At 42.6% G+C, this 20,278-nt stretch overlaps 1 protein-coding gene across 3 annotated transcripts; it reads left to right on the top strand.

The window, feature by feature from the left end:
• Window positions 1-1,619: 1,619 nt before the first annotated feature.
• Window positions 1,620-17,109, top strand: LOC134099822 (cholinesterase-like). Of its 3 annotated transcripts, none has more exons than XM_062552840.1 (4): window positions 1,620-1,795; window positions 8,400-9,921; window positions 10,934-11,091; window positions 15,336-17,109. In XM_062552840.1, exons 2-4 carry the CDS (start codon window positions 8,408-8,410, stop codon window positions 15,464-15,466), a joined length of 1,803 nt encoding a protein of 600 aa, XP_062408824.1. In that variant the 5' UTR covers window positions 1,620-1,795; window positions 8,400-8,407; the 3' UTR covers window positions 15,467-17,109. The 3 variants fall into 3 exon arrangements, with proteins under 3 accessions (XP_062408824.1, XP_062408825.1, XP_062408826.1); XM_062552841.1 differs by having other exon boundaries at window positions 8,397-9,921; XM_062552842.1 differs by lacking the exon at window positions 15,336-17,109 and having other exon boundaries at window positions 1,622-1,795; window positions 10,934-11,877.
• The last annotated feature ends 3,169 nt before the right edge of the window (window positions 17,110-20,278 follow it).

Raw genomic sequence — 20,278 nt, 5'->3', positions numbered from 1 at the left:
AGAAAGCTTGCTTGCAGTTGCTAGATCTACAAGAACATGGTTGGGTTATGCACTTCTTTTAAACACACCATTAGCACAAGAGCACCACTTCCTGAAATAGCTGCAATTAAATGGCTATCAGCACTTCATTTTCAGTCAAATTTCCCAGGCAGAAGGCTGATTTGTATACCCCCTTTTCCCCTCGCTCCTCCTCCTCCACTCCTCCTCCACTCCTCCTCCTCCTCCTCCTCCTCCACTCCTCAGCTGCCCAGCCTCCCATTTGACGTTTCCTCTTCTGTCGCCTCCCTTTGCTCCAAACTCGGCCCTCTGAAGATGAAATAAAACAGCATATAATAGAGTAACCATGAGTCCATGAAAGAACCTGTCACGCGAGGCAAGCCTCCCGCTGAAGCATTTGACAGGTTTGTGCTTAGATTCTGTGATTAGAGTGTGTCAACGCCAGAAGCTAAGTGGATCGAATAATTACCATTGCTTTGGTGATTGTGGATTCAGCAGGAGAGGGGGAAAACACAAGTCACAAAAATAAATAAATAAATAAATCACAACTCTGAGAAAGGTTTGTACACGAGCTGTTCATGACCACAGGAATTGTCCAAATGGCATGTGCTTGAAAGATTCTTTAAAGCTTAACATCACTAAACAGTCACGGTCACAGACTGCCACAGATGAGTTTTCCTTTAAAACATCAACAAATCATCTAAAGAGGAAAGATAACCCTATTAACTCCAAGAAACTCAAAATATGTCCTTTTTAAAATGTTTTTTCTGACTTGTAGGCTAAGTTTATGCACAGTCATATCATCTAGCCCATCATAAATCAGTTAAAATGTAAACAAATCATTCTTGCAGAATAGAACATATCCTGTTTGACTAAAATATTTTTTCTTCGCAGCAGGAGGACAAATGCCTACTTTTCACTTGAAGGCTGCAGAAGATAATCATGCACTGAATTAGTTGGGTGGAACGGAACCCTCAAAACAGCCATTCCCCCAATGATGGATCTTGTTTGTCTAACTTTGATTAAAGTGACTGCGACCCTTAGAATGAAACAATCTCATTTGGAATTTAGGGGGCTGACGCTTCCTTTTGAGTCTGGTTCGGATGGTAGTGTGGAGTAGCCTACATTGTGGAAGTGATGGCAGAAAAACAGACAGATGGCAGATCTGCTTCCTAGCGCCATCACCCACCTGTGTGTCCCTCTGGCATCCAACAGAATAACCAGTATAAACAGTAGAAAGGCCCTTATCCATCACCCTCCAATTGAGAAACGCCCTTGTCTAAACTGAATGTCTGTATCTCATCAGCTACAGTAGTTACCCTTCTAGTGTTGCCAGGTTTCAGGACTAATGTAAGTGGCTTTCCTCACTTCCCTGGCTCTCATGCAGATCAGAATCCCCCCAGGATGGTATGTAGCCTAATTAATGTATGTGTAAAGTTGCATCCACCATGACAGCAATGGCATGTTTCAAATTTCAGAATGACTACCCCAAAAGTAGCCTACTGTACATTTAATCGGCAATTTGACCCACGTGATAGGCTATGACCTGGTCACGACAGCACTTGTCGACAATCAAGGTAACAGTTGCAGCGGAGTTGCCTAACTGCTTATATGTAACCATGCACAGAATATTCAGTCCAACCCTCGCGAGGCTTGATCCAGTTAAACAGTGGTACAAGTAGCGGAGAAAAGCAGCTAGAGAAACATAACAGATAAATGATAAAGTAGCCCACTGTTGTTTACCTAATCCGAAACCGCTACGAGAAAGCGTTAGAGCTAAGCGGAGACACCATATAAGGTAAGTGTTTCCCTTGTTCTTTTGAGGTTTCCTACTAAATATGCACAATAGACTGTTTTTATAGAGATCCTGCCCGAGGAGCTCATGAAAGCGTATCCTTTTATAGCGCGGTCGGAATTAATGATTTGGTAGTTTGCCACGAGTGTACAAAGAATAGACCTTGGTAAGCTTTGTTAGAAAAAAGCATGCCGCTTTTTACGGACTCGGTCGGCAGGATTTGGAGGACGTCGAAATAAGCACGTGAACAAATGGAATGTTGTTCTTATGTATGAAAATAGACTTCTTTCCCTCTGTGACTGACCTGAAGTTAATTCTAAGAAGGTATTAGCCTATGTATCCTTTCTGGCCAATCAGTATTTTTTTTGAAGCGGTATTACGCATTTTGCGAATCTTCATACAGCGCTCTGTCACGCATCCACGTTCTCAGTGAGTCATGATATATATCACGAATTGAGGGCTTTCCTCCTCCGCCAGCCGGGGCTCGGGACACCTCAGCTGGTGCATGCCCACGTGGGTGGGTGAGGGGTTTGCACTGGCATAAGTCTCAAGTTTGCCGAATAACTTTTTTACATGAGAAAATAGTTAGGAAATAAAGCATTATAACACATAAGTCGTTCAAATCTGATGTGTTTGCCACAATATCTTATCAATGGTTCTGTGGTCCTGGAGTAATTTAAGTTGTGTAGGCTATATGTAGCCTACCTCTCTGTTCTACCTGGTGACTAGTGAGGTCTCGGTGACTGTTCTACCTGGTGACTAGTCAGACTCAGTAGATTGATGGTGCTTATGGGGTTTAATCTGTCTGCAGCTGATACTCTCTTTCTGTCCCCTCTGCCCTCTGATACCATCACCCATCTCTTCAGCAATCCTCCCACAAGCCCAGAGGGTTGCTCTTTTTCTGCCTGTCACAAACAGAGTCGATTCATCTTGAATGAAGGGTTGTGGCTGCTGTCCACGGACAGTGTCATTCTCAAATGGGAGTTTGTTTCTACAAACCTAGGAGCGGATGTCACACTAGTTAAAATCACGTTAAAACAGTCATAATAATACTAGCAATAAAAAGCTAGTCATACTATACTAACAATAGAATACATATTGGTGGCTGGCTGGTTTGTGGTGGATATGCCACAACGGTATGCCACTTGCTGCGCCATGGGAGCGCGTGTCATTCTGTCACCCTGTTGGGTTCACAGGGTTTTATAGTGCTTCTTTGGCAACCGGGCGGCGGTGCCAGTATGTTGTGCCTGCTGCTTTGTAACCATTGTTGTGGCATATGTTGGCACTGCTGCTATGGACATCCAGGTTGTGGCCAAGGCATTTCACAAGGTCACCGAGCTCTGATCTGTGGCTCAGGCTTATGTTGCCATCGACGGGACACAACAGCTGCAGACTTTGGCTACAGTAACAATTTGATTCTCTTCCTCCGTGTCTCTTGCACTTTCCTTGTGCTTTCAGTGTGCCATCCCTGGTCTCTGTAGGAACCCCCCAACACTCATTAACCTTGCAGTAGACAGCGTCCTCCCTGTGGAACAAGACCAAATGTTGGCGCTATAAGTAGCACACTCATTATCATTGTTGAGTCGTTTCTCAGGATTGAGAAGGGTAGCGAGCTGCTACTGATAACTCTTCTCTTCTCTTCTCTCTTTCTCCGTTAACAATTTATACTATATAGTATATAGCTTCAAACAGTAGTACTATGGGCTACTATGTGGTTTGATACTATTTCAACTTTCTTCCTTGACTGTGAGCACTGTCTTTGAGATCTCACAACAGTAATTTTCATTGTGAAGCTATCACATGATGAGTAATTGAGACATGTGATGCCACTATATGGAGAAGGGAAAAGCATTATGTTTGTTATGTCTTGGACTGCCTCATGGTTGTATTTTACAGTCATGGCTTTGTGAAACCCCTACATAAGCCAAAAAGCTGTCTTTAGCGCCTCTTTGTCTGGTGAAAGTAAGTCTTGTCTGTCAGAACCTTGGCTCTGGCGTCTTACGTGCCATCATTCTACAATCACTCTAAATGAGCAATGGAACTCAGCCTGGGCTATTTCTCATGAGATTACAAGTCAGCGATTGCTAGTGGGTGGGAGGTGGGGGGTGGAGGGTGGTTCCCAACTCATAAGAATCCCCGTAACGAGTCTCATAGTGTGTCTGACCCATTCAAGAGGTTGTGTTTACTTTCATTTCCCCTCAATATTATAGTTTTCGTTTAAGGTGCTCCTCAATGACATAAAGACCTGTCTGAATTGATGTGGTTATGATAGCAGTGGTAAAAATCGGTGTGGGAGTACATTTTAAATGCCAGTCAGAGTAGTCATATAGCCACCTAGCAGAATGGCTTAGAGGACGTTGTGGAAGGATGGATGACAGACAGCTGGATGATGTCCTTTTTGTAAAGGTTTTCACAATTACTGGAACACATCTTTTGAAACTTTTCTCCTTTTCTCAAAATTGTAAACCATTCTGAAACTGCATTCAAAAAACCTCACGTCTTGCAAAATCAAACAATTGCCTCAAAACAGTTTTACCTGTGCTCAAAAAACCTAAACAATGTATTCAGCTCATACACAAAGCACTACGGAGCAGGCATTACACACTACATCAAAAGAATGGGAAACTCATTGTTCAGAGCTTACTGTATCTCTTGGATATCTGTATTTATTATACGGCTCTCTAGAATGTTGAGGGAGCTCCCATTCACTTTGAATGGGCCTCCCCAACGTTCTGCGGTCAGTTATTTTTGCATAATGACCACTCCGAAGGTATAATGACTGCTGTACTGAACTGTAATGTTTGCACTCTGTTTAAACTACTGTTTGAATAACCTGTTTGCGCTCCGAACTTACTGGCATATATTGATTTTGGCACATCATTGTCATCAAGTGTGATCAATTGTGATGTATTGTGTTTACTGTAATTCATGACATAATTACAGTGCTTTGTACTCACTGTTTGCCACTTGTGGTTATAAGAAGTGCATTGCAAAAAGGTGGTATGTTGCATTACAATATGTTTAGAGTTTTGCCAAAGAGATCTGCAAATTAGGTTTGACTAGGTGAAGATTGTATATGGTGTTGTCAAAACAGTGATCGATTCACTAAATGGGTTCAGGCCACTAGGCATTTGGCTCAGACAATAGGATTTAGTATTTTAGCAATTCAGACCAAACAAAAAAAAACACTGCAATAACCTGCCAGCTTTCTGACACTGCACCAAGTACAGTCGTTGTCTAGTTCTGCCAGATAGCTTTGTAACCTCTGTCATATCTGTTATTTGCTCTGTGCAGAGTCCACACAGTCTAGGACAGGGGCTTTCAGATTGGGTGAATGTGAGCCTCCCTCCCCTTAGAGTACATAAGGACATAAGGGATATATACCTGCCTTAGCTATGCGTAATGCATCGCGATATGGTGCTTCTGTTGCCTTAGTATTAAGGGCCAAAACTTTGGATTACTTTCTTCTGTGATTGCAATTCATTCAGCATTCTGTCAAAAAAACTTTAGAATAAGTTGTGGGAAGGATCTGAAAGTGCCATACACTCTTAGTAACTTGGTGACGAGTCTGATGACGCATTAGTGTTTCAAGGCGTCACTCTTCTGGCTTGTCCTCAGTGAACACTTCTTCAGCTATACCTCCAGTGTGGAAGATGGAGAGAATTCAAATATAGGTCTTAAGAGAAATCCAGTTACTGTAGCAGGAAAGGAGGGTGGTGGAGAGTGTGAGGTTATCCTTAGTGTAGGGACAGCAGCTTCAGAAAGCCCAGCTTCCAGTTCAAACACAAACTCTTCTCTGAAGAGCCTGACTCATCCTCGCATGGCTATGATTCTTAGACAGATACTCCCAAGACAGGTCTCTCTCTCGCTCTCTCTCTCTCTTTCTCTTTCTCTCTCTCTCTCTCTCTCTCTCTCTCTCTCTCTCTCTCTCTCTCTCTCTCTCTCTCTCTCTCTCTCTCTCTCTCTCTCTCTATCTATATCTCTCTCTCTCTCTCTGTGTAGGGAAGGGAGGGAGTTGTTGGAGACTAAACAAACTTGTCAACATACAATGTAGAGAGAGCCATGTGGGGCTAAGGGGAGAGATGCAAGGGAAAAGAGAAAGATGCAGGAGTCCTGTAATCTTGCAATGTTTTCATGCTTCTTACAAACCCCCATCACAGATCCGTCATTCTTCAGCATTCATTCTTTGCTTAACAATACATGACGCATCTCAAGGGAGCTGCCGACATTTAGTATGCCATTTACATTGATCTCTGCTTGCATGAGGGGCTGGGGATGTGGTGACGCCTTTGTTAGTGAAACCCTCATTATTAGACAGCTCCCTCCCTGGTATATTTTATACTGGCTGTAACTAACCAGTATACTGTATTAAAATACCACCCTTTATTTTTATGCATGACATGCAGTAAGCATACTCCTGGCATGTTGGGCTTAACGAGGTATCAGTGTCCTAAAACTCAACTGATGAAGCAAACTGCTAAATATCACTGAAGACATAGGAGAGCTATTCATATTATTTGCTTTGCTTATTTGTTGTTTTATATCTACAGTACACCATTACACCAAGTCAAATCCCTTTATTTAGTTTGTAAAAACTTACATTACAATTAAATAATCACACCCAATATAGACCTACATGTTGTGTATTTGTTTTTAATTATTATTATTTTAAAAATGTCAATAGTAGTGACGCTGTAAGATTCTTGTCAGAGTTTGAGTCTGATAATACACCATTTGGATTTGATTACGGAGCATGTTTCAATCGATCCAATTGGACAGACTTAACTAATCCAAGCAACACTAAATGTGAACCCCTGTAGGAAAAACATCCTTCTCGACAAGTGCTTTAATAGCTGTTCTGTTTGTCTGCTATTGCACTGTCAATATATTGTATAGCAGCAGAATCCGAACATCTAACTTCTTTAACAAAATCAACTCAAATGTGAATAGGTGATGTGGAAGACTATGTTTGTGTTACTCGTTTGTTCATCATTGTATAAAGCCTACGCAGACTATTTGATTGCCCTTGAGACTCAATGGAGTTACTGAATTTCCCAAACTCAAACGTTGTGGGCAGGGTAAATTTGTGCTGGGTTCCTGCAAGTTAAAAAGCTGTTAAAAGTCCAAAACTGTAAATGACCTGTCAGTTAACACACAAGTTAGCCTTCTCCCTCTCAGTTTTGTGATTTCCGCACATCATCCGCCCATTCTCATCCCAAACAGGCCTGTAGGGCCAATAGGCCTGCTCTACTCTGGTTTAAGCTGTTGGAGATTGTTCTGTGATTGTCCTCTCTGTCCTTCTGTCTCTGTGTTCTCCAGTCACACATTAACTGGCTGAACTGCTGAGCTTCATGGAAATGGTCACAGCTAAGACGAATGAAGTGAGAGCTAGTCCTGCAATGACCTTGCGAGTGTCCTTCCCTTCCTTACAGTAAGACCAGACAGTGTCCTTACTGGATCATCCAGAGTGTGGTGACTATGAAATGAAAAAGAAAAGCCCAAGAATGAGCTGCATTGGATGAAATTATTTAACAATTATGGGATGCCTTAAGTGTGCAGCACTGACAGTTGCTGGGGAGTATCACACTAAGGTTTTCTAATATACAATTGGGGCGTGAATCCTCTAATGGACGTCAAGCAATCATGCTTGAGGTACAAGAAAATCATATGGACTATGAAGGATGAGCTTAGCCAAATTCCTGTAACTGGGCCGGGAAACATTTGTAAACTGTCTCTGGGTTCCCATTGGGCTGAGCTCGTTTTTTTTTTATTGTGGGGAGAGAATGATGCTTCTCGAACAATCTGTCTGGTCTGGGCAGGCCATATTAATCAAGCAGGATTTACCCACTATCACAACAAGCAATCAGGCCTTCTAATTTTAGAAATCGATTTTTTTCCCCCCACTAGCTCAGTAATCTGGTGGAGGAGACAGCACGGGAGCTGGTGGAGAGGGGGCGCGGGGAGTGCTGCTGCTGTCTACAGCTGAGTGAGTTACTGAGAGCATAGTGATTGTCTCTCCCGTCCTCCTCCTCCTCCTCCTCCTCCTCCTCCTCCTCCTCGGCCTCCTCTCCAACTCAGCTGATTCCAGGAGGTGCCATTAATAGCTGTCACACACTCACGCTCTCCCTGGCCTTATTGTTTTGGCCGCCGCCGCCGCTGCTGTGTAATGCTGTGTAACACAGGGAGGGCTAAGAGAAAAAGGGCTCCTATTTCCTTAGCAGGTCGTTAGCAGGGTTAGCATTTATTGCTAACTTTGGTCAGTTTATCCATCAAAGAGGCTCACCCCTCATATCTGAGTGAAGTGGACTGTTAAAAATAATTTACATGTTTGTATCAGATTATAAAACCCCAGAGCTCCCAGCTCCCCTTATTTTTATGATGAAATTGTATACTTTTACTTTCAGGATCTTAAATTAGCATGTGTCACTGTGTTAATATTTTACTGTGTATGTTAATGTGTGATAATTATATTTTATATTCATATTTTGATTTATAATGTATATAATATTATACTTATTTCTAATGATATACATTAAATAAATGAATGTATACTAAAATAAAAAAATCTCTGAACTGATACCCACTTGTCTTTTTGATTGTGAAGCAGCTATCACCATGGGATGCCTCCTCGTAAGGCTGATGCTGGGTCTGCTGCTCCTCCAGCTGCTTCGCCTTACAGAGGGAAGAGATGAGCTTTTCGCCTCCACCAAGTATGGCAAAGTCCGAGGGGTGCAACTCCAAGTTCCACAGGGAAATGTACTGGGCTCAGTTGTTGCCTTCCTTGGGATACCTTATGCCAGACCTCCGCTCAGTGAACTCCGTTTCAGACCACCACAGGATCCCAAGCCATGGACAGGGGTACGTGATGCCACACAATTTGCCAACTCCTGTTACCAACCCGTTGATGACATGTTCCCAGGGTTTTCCGGCTCAGAGATGTGGAACCCTAACACGCCACTGAGTGAGGACTGCTTGTACTTAAATATGTGGGTTCCCTCACCCAAGCCTCCTAAACCAGCTCCAGTGATGGTGTGGATACACGGGGGTGGGTTTCTGTCAGGCACACCCACGCTGGACCTGTATGACGGACGCTTCCTCAGCCACTCAGAAGGTGTGGTGGTCGTGTCCATGAGCTACAGACTTGGGGCCCTTGGCTTCCTGGCACTGCCAGACAGTGACATCCGGGGAAATGCTGGGCTGTTGGACCAGAGGCAGGCTCTGCTCTGGGTAAAGGAGAACATCGCAGCATTTGGAGGTGATGCCGCCTCCGTGACCCTGTTTGGAGAAAGCGCTGGGTCCGCATCTGTGGGCTACCACCTTCTGTCAACGGGTAGCCATGCCCTCTTTTCCCGTGCCATCCTCCAGAGCGGCTCACCCAACGCTGGATGGGCAGCCCTGCCACCCCCACAGGTCCATAACAACTCCTTGAACCTGGCCAATCTGCTGAACTGTCCCAGAGACCTTCCAATAAGCGTTACAGAGGCTTGTCTCCAGAATGCAGATCCCAAGGCGATCATACACCACCAGTTCAGTGTTTCTCGCGATGCTACAATTTCGTTGCCTTTCGTCCCCACAGTGGACGGGAACTTCCTGACTGACATGCCCGGGGTTCTGCTGGAGTCTGGACAGTTTCTGAAGACGGACATTCTGCTTGGGGTAAACAAGGACGAGGGCTCCTATTTCCTTCTCTACGGAAGTCCAGGATTCAGCCTTCAAGGGCAGAGCCTCATCAGCAGAGAGCAGTTCCAGCAGGGCGTGGCCAGGACCTTGCCCGAGTTCAGCGAGGTGGCCCAGCAGGCGGCCGCCTTCATGTACACCGACTGGACGGACGAGAACGACGGACAGAAGAACAGAGATGGCCTGACCAGTCTGGTTGGGGATTACTACATCACATGCCCCTTACTGAAATTCACACGCAAGTACGTGCTTCATGGAGGCAACGCCCGACTGTTCTTCTTTGACCATCGCTCCTCAGTGAACCCATGGCCTGAGTGGATGGGAGTCATGCATGGGTATGAGATTGAGTTTGTCTTTGGACGGCCACTTAATGCCAGCCTGGGTTACACCAAAGAAGAGGTGGACATGAGCAGGAAGTTCATGAGACACTGGGCCAACTTTGCCAGGACTGGGTAGGTAGTAATAATCTATTATCAAAGGATAGTTTATATATTCTTGATTTACTCTTGTGAACGTCCAGTAATGATGACATTTTGAAGTAACATAAACATGGGTACAATGTGAACAAAGATCAGTAAGAACAAAAAAATACATACATTAAAAATGTATATGCACTGAATGGGCTCTTCCCTGAATGTGTTCTTCACAGCTTCATGATATCTCTTTCAAGCTCTTTCAGCTTGTCGATATGTATGGACTCCAGATAAACATGGAGATTTTGAAATAGTAGTCGTCTCGTAGCAATGTGACCCACAGCTTGAGCCAGCTTCCCACAAGCTAAAGACGACCGGCCATTCAATTAGCACCTCATTCACACCTCGGTCTCTCGGGGCTGTTTATGTGGAACACTGTCCGCTTATTTCCAGCACTGAGCTGGCATTTTTTTTTCTTTATATATGTGCACAGTGGAAATAGAATGTCTGAGTCATGGGAAGATTATTCCTGTAGATAGTGATCAATTCATACTTTGACACATTGACAAGTGTGAATATACGGTGCAGTGGACGGAATGATTAACCCAGTCGTTAGTGGTCAGAAGGGGCCATGTGGAGGTCGAGAGATGAATGGATCATAGTTGAAGTGAATGGCTCCTTGTCATAATAGCTACCACACGACCGCTGCGCTCCTCAGCCGAGCGACGTCTAGCTCTTCCACCAGCACGCTCAGGCCAATCCAAACTTTTCTCATCTGTCGCCCCACGTTGGTGGGAACGCAGTACCTGTTCCTACTAGAGTAGGGACATCCTTCGCCATCTTCAAAAAATGTCTGAAAACCCAGCTCTTCAGAGAACATCTCCTCTCATAGCACTACGGACAATTGCAAAAATCATTGATGCACTTATTACACTCATTTAAGTTGTTGTTAGAATTGCTCTTAAAAGCTTAAATGTTTTTTACCATGTTGTAAGTCGCTTTGGTTAAAAAGTGTCAGCCAAATGTAATGTAATGTAATGTGATGTGATAGGGACCCGGGGACGGCGGACTCTGTGTGGCCACTCTTCAGCACAGAGCAGCAGGAGTATCTGACCCTCAATGCAGATGCCCCGCAGACACTCAGGAAGATGAAGGCCCAGCAGTGCCAGTTCTGGGACAGTTTTCTACCTAAACTGCAGGGGTCTACAGGTGAGTGTCCACCAAGCACCACCTAACCCAACGCACTTCCTACAGGTGTTTTCCACACGTTCAGTCATCATTCACACTCAGCCCATCATGTATGTTACACTGTCATTGCATCTCTTATCCTCATTTGAGCTCCATAGTGAGTGGTGCAAAAACAAAGTTTACAGTTCCACACCAAATGCCTCATAATACTATACTGGACTGCTTTTGTCTTTGAACTGAATAATTGAAGGATTGTATTATATTATGTTAGGCATGTAACATTGTAGCCTACCAATTACGTGTATGAGATGAAATGAAACCAGTTTTATAAGAAATTATATAGAATTGTATTCATGGTGTATCCTATGTCATTTTCTCTGTTTTTGTTTCTTTAACATTTTCTTTTTTATTTATTGTATGCAACATTCTGTAAGTCACTTGTTTCTGTAACTCTTAGTGCACCTTATAATTACTATGATGTCTGTAAGTGATGGGTTTTAAGTAGCCAGTGATTTGTAAGGGGTGGGAGTTCCTTCTTTAAAACGCAACTATCTCTACCTCCTCACCTGAGCATCTGAAAAATGCCGTCCAAAAGCAGCCATGTGACCTCATTGGTTCTGGGAGAAGATGACCAGGCCAAAGCACTTTGCGAGACCATGCAGCATGACACAAATGTATCTTTCCCTTCTTTTCCTTTATCTAATTTCCCCATCATTATGTTGTTAGTACTTACATTAGTTTACTGTGCCTCTCCTTATTATTATGTATTCTATATTCATCCCAAATAAACATTTCACTGCATCATAACCTTATTCTCTTCTGTACAATGAAAATGAGCACACAATTTAGTCAAATGAGCACCGTATAAAATATGCACATGATTTACTAAGTTGAGAGCACAATTTTGTAAAATGAGCGTACAGTTAAGTAAAATAAGTGCAGATTCTCTGGACATTCACAGAAAAACATCTTGCAATGGCACCTCCAGAGATATCAGGACCAAAACTATTTATGCAAGTCATCTTGACAAAGGCTAAAAAAAAAAAAATCAAATGTTGAATTAAAAAGCTGCTTTAAAGTATTCATAAGTTACGTTTAATGCCAAGGCCAACTACAAAACTGATGATGTGTTAAGCACTGTCAACACTCAGGTATACTTACCAAAGTTTTTAACATTTGAAATTGTCTCCTGACATTTTTTGTGTGGTGAAATCGCACTTACAGTACAAAATGTTTTAAAACCACTGGAAATGTTGCTCAACCATCAAGACTTTTTTTACAGTCTTCCAACGTCAACAAAATGCATTCTATCCTTTTTTAAAGATCATTTTGAAACGTTTTTACGGGTCATTGACGTTTTTGTCAATGACCCGCGCATGTTTGTGCATGTGTGTGCGTGGCTGTGTGCGTGGAGGAGGCAGTCCCCTGCCTGCGTCAGCCTGGGGTGGGGAGCGGAGCGGTGTGGTGCTCTGCTGAGCTGGGCCATGCTGGAAGCTGTTTGAGTGGGATCAGGGTCAGTTGGTGTTTCGCTCAGATGGGAGGTTCAAATCTGAGTAACGCTTCAACTCCTCTTCATGCTGCTAATTATGCCGACATGATTCCTGGCCTGAGCTGTTTTCAGCACAGCTATGACTAATTTCTCTTTTTGTTGTTGTTTTGTAATAAATATACGGTGTATGTTTTGAGTTCTTTTTTTATTTCCGCTTCTCAAAGGAGATGTCGGGTCAGGCTCCCTGTTATTCTTCTGTTCAGTCAAAAGGAAGTTGGGGGAGAGGAAGGCAGCATAGGGGTGTGAATTCTGCATTGTTACTTTATTCCTATTGGAAGGTCATTTGTGAAAGCATTGCATAATCTTACCAACACGGCTGTATTTCCTGGTAAAATAATAACCCCCTTGGCAAGAAGGATGAGTTGGCTTGCAGATTTTTTCATAACTAATGTGTGTGTGTGTGTGTGTGTGTGTCTGTGTGCGCTATGGTCTAGGTCTTTTGGTTATAACATGTAAATGAAGTCACGTGTCCTAGTGTAGATGTACCCTCTTGTAGTCCAATCTCAAAGTTCTGAGGCCTTTCCGTTGTCTTTGGAGTAGGTTGAGACAGTTTTTATTTCATTTCCCACAATCTGTGGTTTCTGTCAGATGTGCAATAGGACAGGGAATAGCGGTCGAGTTCCCAGCTCTGTAATCAGAGGTGCACACGCCATTGTGAAACACACACGCAAACACACACCCACCCACACAAACAGCATTTTCCCCATCAGTGGTCAATCTGCCTGTCTTGTCCCCTCCCTGGGTCTGTCCCTTCTGCAATCCTCCGAGGCCGGCTCCCTGGGGATTACACACTCAAAAGGACTGTCAGTGTTATCTGAACAAAGCCACTGGCTCCAGGAAAACAAAAAGGCAAACGACAGAGTGGAACAATGAAACCAAAAGGAATCAAAATTCTGTTTCTGGTTAATCTTCAGCATCTATAAATACAAGTCCTGGATATGTTTTGTAATACTGTATGTCTGTCAGAGGGAAAATAATGAACTACTTGCTATGAGATTGATTTCTATTTTAAGTAGTGTCATTTACTCTTCATAACAGTGTTGGTGCTGAAATGTGCACATTTGTCTTGTACCTCCCAACAAGAATGCACAAACACACCGACCTGCGCAGTAGTTAGTATGGAGGATCACTAGTGTGGTGGACCAGAGCTGGACCAGTATGGACCATAGCTGGACCAGAACTAGTTTCTAAAAACAGAGGCTGCCATAAGACTCATCTTATATCAAATTCACACAAATGCCAGCAAATTTGATGGCGTGAATGAAGGAAACTAACATGTAGCCTACATTTCATGATCAGATACTGTGCTAACATTGTCCTGATATGTCATGTATTTTTGTATTGTTTATTTTCATGACATTTCTTTTATTTCTAAGCATATGCCATAATTGATCTGTCTCTGTGGCTCAGCATGCACACACGCTCAAAGAAGCATCCATCCATCAATCTGTCAGTCTGATAGGAATGCATTCTGTTGCACAGGGACATAACTACCTTATACCAGATGGGCTTGTTAGTATGGAGATTATCAGTAAGGTATTTTGACTTGCAAATCACAGATTCTTGAGAAATGGGACAAAACACGGTGAATTGAAAATAAATAAATAAATAGGCTAGATCAATAAATGTCATGCAATGACAAATTAAACTGCATGTATGTACCTAACATGTCCTAATTTACAGATGTAAAGGGTGTGTAGATTAAACCACCCAAAATGTGCCTTAATGTGATGATCTGAGGGAGCTGACTGTCAAACCAGTCTCACCGAGCTGTCAAATTGAGCATTATTTTCCTAAAATAAATTGTTTTACTTAGCTGAACTTACTTCACAAGAATTAAATGATCTGAAATTTGACAATTTACTCTGAAATCCGCATATGATGTTAACATACTGTATATCACATGGGCTGTCTGACACTAATGTATTCTACAGGGGTGAAATGAGTGACAGCTGCCTTTGATACCAGCACTTGCAAACGGAGAAGTTGTTTCTCTGATGCTCAGCGCGGGGTTCATATACGGTTAAGATAATCTTCCGCTCTCAGGCGCTCACATTAACCCCATACTGTAAACCAAACACCTTGTCTAATTTCTTCCCAATGTAACCCTTTTGCTGAAGAATATGGGCCAAGCATGGGCACTGTAAAAAATAGTATTGCCATTGTTACATCTAAATATAGTCAAAGCCTCTGAGGGGAATAAGTGGCCTTTGAACCGACTCCTACACTGTGACCATGCAGGAGACTCAAAGCCACAATTTAACAACCCATTGAGGGATTTATTCCATAAAAAAACACAATATCCAGTGAATTGAAAAGGGCTAGAGTGTGATTCTATTCACAAAGTGTTCTTCGAATTGTTAACTTGTTTATAGCCAAGGTTGTAAAGCTAATATAGCAGCCTTAACCTTGAGAAATGGAGTCAATGTATGGGTGAATTGGGACTCACATTGGTCAATATTGCATGCAGGAAGGTAATAAATATCACATGTTATGGCCAGGAGGAAGAAGAAGCAGCATACAGATGGTCTGTTATTATCAGTCTGGTGGTCTGGGGATGTCCTCTCCATGCGTGTTAGGTCTGCGTGCTTGCTTCTTAATCCATATGATTTTTTGGCTTTACCATAGCTCTCAAAAACCTTTTCAATGTGTTTTCCCCATCTCTCTCTCGCTCTCTCTCTCTCTCTCCCCTCTTAAACCAACCACCTTCTCTCAGCGGGTATTGATGAAGTGGAATACCAGTGGAAGACCCAGTTCCATCGCTGGCTCTCTTACATGCTGGACTGGAGGAAAATCATCAAAGATCAACAGTGTGATTTCAAAAATCAGCAGTTTGAAAAGTCCTAGGTACCAGCCAGTGCACTTAATACACCTGTGACAGTAGAAAGACTAGTTTGTGTACACAACATGATAAATAGGAGTGTTTTGATATGTTATCCTGAACATAGTCGCCATATTCACCGCTATTCTGTGTGTAAAACGTGCCTTTCCAGATCAGTAGCTGCTGTGAGGTTCTGTTTGATAGGAACCCTTCTCGTCTTGTGACTCAGACGGGAAAGAAGGAAGGAACGTATGGTGTCAACAGGTGGTTAATTTGGCCGGGAATAAATGTCATCCCAATGACATTTGACCAATCCTTCATATTATCTGAGAGTGGAATTAATTACTGATGGTTTAGAAGGGGATGTTGGTATGCATTGTCTGTGTGTGCCATTTGCCATCTCTGATGAGCACAAGCCAGCTAGCGGCATCTTCCTGGCATCTATGGGTGCTTCAGAATTTATTAATGACACTCACGATAGCCATAAAGCGCCAATGCTCGGATGCCAAAATGTCATCATGTTTGGCTTCAGCAGAATGTGCCTACCTTGAGCAGAGGTCCTTGACGTATCTTCCGAATATATAAAATGTGCCTAATTGCTATACATGCAGTATGTATCGATTCATCTTGTATAGTCAAAATAAATAATCAGCCTCATGTCTATATTTTATGTATTTAGACTTGAAATGTTGCAGTTGTATTATTCAATATCTGGAGCACAAGATGAAGACATTCTCTTGAGGTTTATCGTTATTTCTAGCCCATAGAAGCCTGCCATGTATAAATGAATAATCAGTGCAAGCCCATAGCTAAGCCACATAAGACACATTAGGGTCATGCCAAGTGTGGCAAGACATACAGTATGTTTTGCACAATCATGTCCTCTATACTAGATATTTGATTGGAGAGAAGTGTTACCAAAGTTCCCTACATCTGGTCATTCCTAAAACACCTTATGGAACTCTTCTGTGGCACATTCCACCTGGACAGGTGATATGGCGAACACCATATCCCCCAAGCCTGCTCCTTGGGACAGAAGTGCTTGGTTTTTTTTTTATTACTCATCAAATGCAACTGTGTGTATGTACTGTATCAACATCGGTTCTGTTAGAATGATATGTTTTGCAATACCGATGTACACTTTTTTTAAGTCACAGAAAGGAGTGTGTTTATCTATTTTTGCCTTTTTTGGTTTGGTTCAGTTTTTAGTTTGGATGATTTTTTAGTTTGAATGATTTACTATAATGACTGCCGACGTGTCTTTCCATTTTGCAATAAGGAGATATAATCATCCATAACTTTATCAGTGACCTTTTAACTTTCACAAAAAAGGGCACATCAGATAAAATTATTGCAGTGCCTTATCACTTTTACCCCCAAACTGAAAAAAAACATTTTTGCACTCTTATGCATCTACAATTTCTGAAAGATATTGCTTTAATCCAATGAACTGTTTAACTCTTAAATACAACAGAAAGCTCGGTGTCTGACACTGCAAAGGTCAAGTCATCAGATATTACTTATCTTGTGCAAGTGAAAAAAAGTAAACTTAACTGAATGCCAAAATGGATCGAAACGGTCTTTTATGCAACTTGTGTCCTTGTTATAAGCCCTATCTTTTGCCTTGTGATATCCCCCCAGCATCTAATAAAGGAAATATGCAGAGGAACATTTGGCGTTAGGAGCTGTGGATTTATTCATGGACCAGATGGAGTCGGGCCCTTAAATGCCATAGATGTTCATTTGTACGCTAATCATTTAGGAAAGCTTCTTGTCTGACCTTTTAAAAGCGATTTGTGGAAGATGGCTTCTGGCTTTCACCCTCAGAAGGGTAAAAAAAGGAATCACATCACTCTGCCATGCCCGCTGCCCTTACTGTCTGTGACAATGTCTAGTCATTGTTTATGAAAATGTTTGGCATATCCTGAAAGGATAAGGACATACGGAAGGTCCCTGCAAATGTCCAGAGCAGACAGAATGATGGGGATCTATGCTAATGAGGGAACATTTAACTTTGCTCAATATTAAGCTACTACGCTGTTCCTCGGAAAGTTTGTCTGTAAGTTTGTCAGTTCATTGAAGTTAATATATCAAACATAACCCATATGATGCCCCCCATTATATCAGTAGTGTGCATACGTGTCTGTACACATACCCTATAATAGAATGATAATCATAATAATAATCATAATAATAATAAATGTAATTTGTATAGACATAGGAATATGCATCACAATTTTGCATAGATACATAAATTACATAACAAAGCATACAAGGTACATAGGCACATTGACAGAGTGGAGGACAACACTAGAGAGGTACTGTGTAGATCCTCCTCTACAGCATAGCCGAGTTGATTCCAGTTTTGTCTGGTCCTATACTATTCTTCCTCTGTTACTTTGGCACATGTTCTGAGGTCTCAGCAGACAGATATTTAAAGCCTGTTGACTTCATCTATAATTGGACACTAGACTGTTGTATTACACTTAACAGTTGCCAGGAACATTTTGACAGTGTTTACTTAATACCCCATTATGTTTAGTTTTCCTGAGAGGTCTAGAGGTCCAATCACCCAATCTCCATTTATCTTACTGGCATGTTTTTCTACATCAGAGGCCCTGCACCCATCATTTGGGAATATGGAGCCTCTCTCTCTCTCTCTCTCTCTCTCTCTCTCTCTCTCTCTCTCTCTCTCTCTCTCTCTCTCTCTCTCTCTCTCTCTCTGCGCGCATGTCTGTGTGTGTGAGAGAGAGAAAGAGAGAGAGACTGAGAAAGAGAGCCAGAGAGTCTATACCGGTATTCAGTGCTAGCCTGCATCATTGAATTCCTTAACTTGCTACTGTTGCTCTCTGTTGGCGTAATGTCCAATTAAAAAAAGCAATGATTCTAATTATGGAATTAATTGCTATCTAAAGTTGAAGTGGATTTAGGCCAACGTCTTTTTGTCTCTATTTTTATTCATGAGGTCCTTCCCAGTTCTCCACAGTCCTTTTGTTTCAGAAGGTACCTATTGTGAATGATTATGAACAAATTGTATTTATTGTGATGTTTACTTGATGAACCCCTTAAGAGTGTGTCGGCCTTGCTATTGTCTCCTTACAGAAGACTCTTGAAAGTCAGAAACAAAACACAGGTAGAATATTTGATCTCACGAGGCCTGTATCTGGCAAAGCGTGCCTCTTTCATGGAGTCCTCGGAGTCTGTGAGTCTAATGAACTAACGCGAGGATAGAGAGACGACCGAAGCAGGTGGCACCAGAGTCCTGATGCCAGAGGCGGAAACAGAGGCATGCCATCCAAACAAAATGCCACGAGTTTAGTGAGGGGGTGGGAAAGAAAATCACTGGCATTGAGGTGCAGTCTGATTCCTTGGCATTAATTAGTCGAGAAAGACACACACAAGGAACAACCACACAAGGCACTATATTTGAACATATTTATTTCTGCCATCAGACGGCAACTTCTTGCGTCTCAGCATCCCGAGTACTGAGTGAGTGTGTCTCGTTAATGTATTCATACAACACATGCATCTTGTTTTGTTTTGTTGCATTCCCTCGCTCTACTCTCTATATTAATGCCGCCGCCCCCCCTCCATTTCAGCGCCTCTGTCGTTCTCTCTTCTGTTCCCACAGAGTTGAAGGCTGCAAAAGAGATAACTGTTCTGATGAGAGCTTGCAGAGGTAAAGTAGGCCAAGGTGGATGTGTGGGAACTAGAATAGCACAGTCAAGAAGGCAAGAGGTGTGCTCCTGTCTTCAACTCTGTTATGGCTGCTGTTTCTAGAACCCTGACATATATGGGGGGTTATTTTAAGACACTGTACAAGCATGTCTGACTTTGTGTACGCTGGGACTGTTCTGAAGTAGGTGAAATAGACTGAGATTCATGTGAATGTATACACAGCAGACCATAGATATACTGTATTATACATATACATATATACTGTATGTCTGTGCAGCAGACTGAATGCATGTGAACCAGAGGGAGTTTGAGCTTTTGCCTTAAAGTAAGCAAATTTAGGCTGTGTGCATCAAGATGACTCATAGCAATGGATCTCTCTCTCTCTCTCTCTCTCTCTCTCTCTCTCTCTCTCTCTCTCTCTCTCATCTCCATGTATGGCCGTTGAGCCTGTTGTGCTGGGACACAGGCTTGCTGCATCCAGATCAACCCTGTTACCTCTCCCAGGACCTGGTGGATGGACAGCTGAGACGCATTTGCACCAGCTGTCCTGACCAGGGTCCAGACACCGGACCAAAGTAGCATTTGAGCCCCGGGCACTCTGGGGCTCCCAGACACAGAAGTGCTTTGATTTAAGTGCCTGCGTAAGCTCAGGCCAGTCATAACAGCCTCATGATGTCACAGATACATTATGTAAATATCCATTCAATATGTATATGTTAAGATAAAGTATGTCTGCTAAATATTCCACCATTGACAGTTTTTATGCATTGATTAATACTTGATATCTGATACCATGTTAGGGATGGTTCTGTCAGAGACAACCAGGCTGTGGTATTTTTGGTGTTCATCTACCAGGGCTACAATATGCTCCAAGATGGCTGACGAGGCCAGTAGGGGCATGATGTACTGTAAGATCAGAAGAGGAAGTGAAGTAGCAGAAATGAGAGTAAACATCTGGCTCCAATGACACAATGAGGAAGTGAGTAAGAGCAAGCGAGAGTAAATCAAGTGAAAGGTTAATTCAGCTCACTAACAGGCAGAAGCGTATTGGTCCCACACATTCTTACATAAGGTACAGTTTGACATCATTGTTCATGTTTGTTTATATGTACGCCACTGCAGCAAACATCATTGGACAACTAAACTAAGTGTTTGTGAGC

Source organism: Sardina pilchardus, chromosome 13, assembly GCF_963854185.1.
Source record: "Sardina pilchardus chromosome 13, fSarPil1.1, whole genome shotgun sequence".
In the NCBI taxonomy this organism is placed as follows: Eukaryota; Metazoa; Chordata; class Actinopteri; order Clupeiformes; family Clupeidae; genus Sardina; species Sardina pilchardus.
This window is presented reverse-complemented; position numbering and strand designations above follow the sequence as displayed.

What these genes read in the sequence shown, in the direction of transcription:
- LOC134099822 (XM_062552840.1), top strand. Translation starts at nt 8,408, where the DNA reads ATGGGATGCCTCCTCGTAAGGCTGATGCTGGGTCTGCTGCTCCTCCAG. An exon ending in GCCAACTTTGCCAGGACTGG is followed by an intron (nt 9,922 to 10,933) that starts GTAGGTAGTAAT and finishes GTGATGTGATAG; the next exon opens with GGACCCGGGGACGGCGGACT. An exon ending in TAAACTGCAGGGGTCTACAG is followed by an intron (nt 11,092 to 15,335) that starts GTGAGTGTCCAC and finishes ACCTTCTCTCAG; the next exon opens with CGGGTATTGATGAAGTGGAA.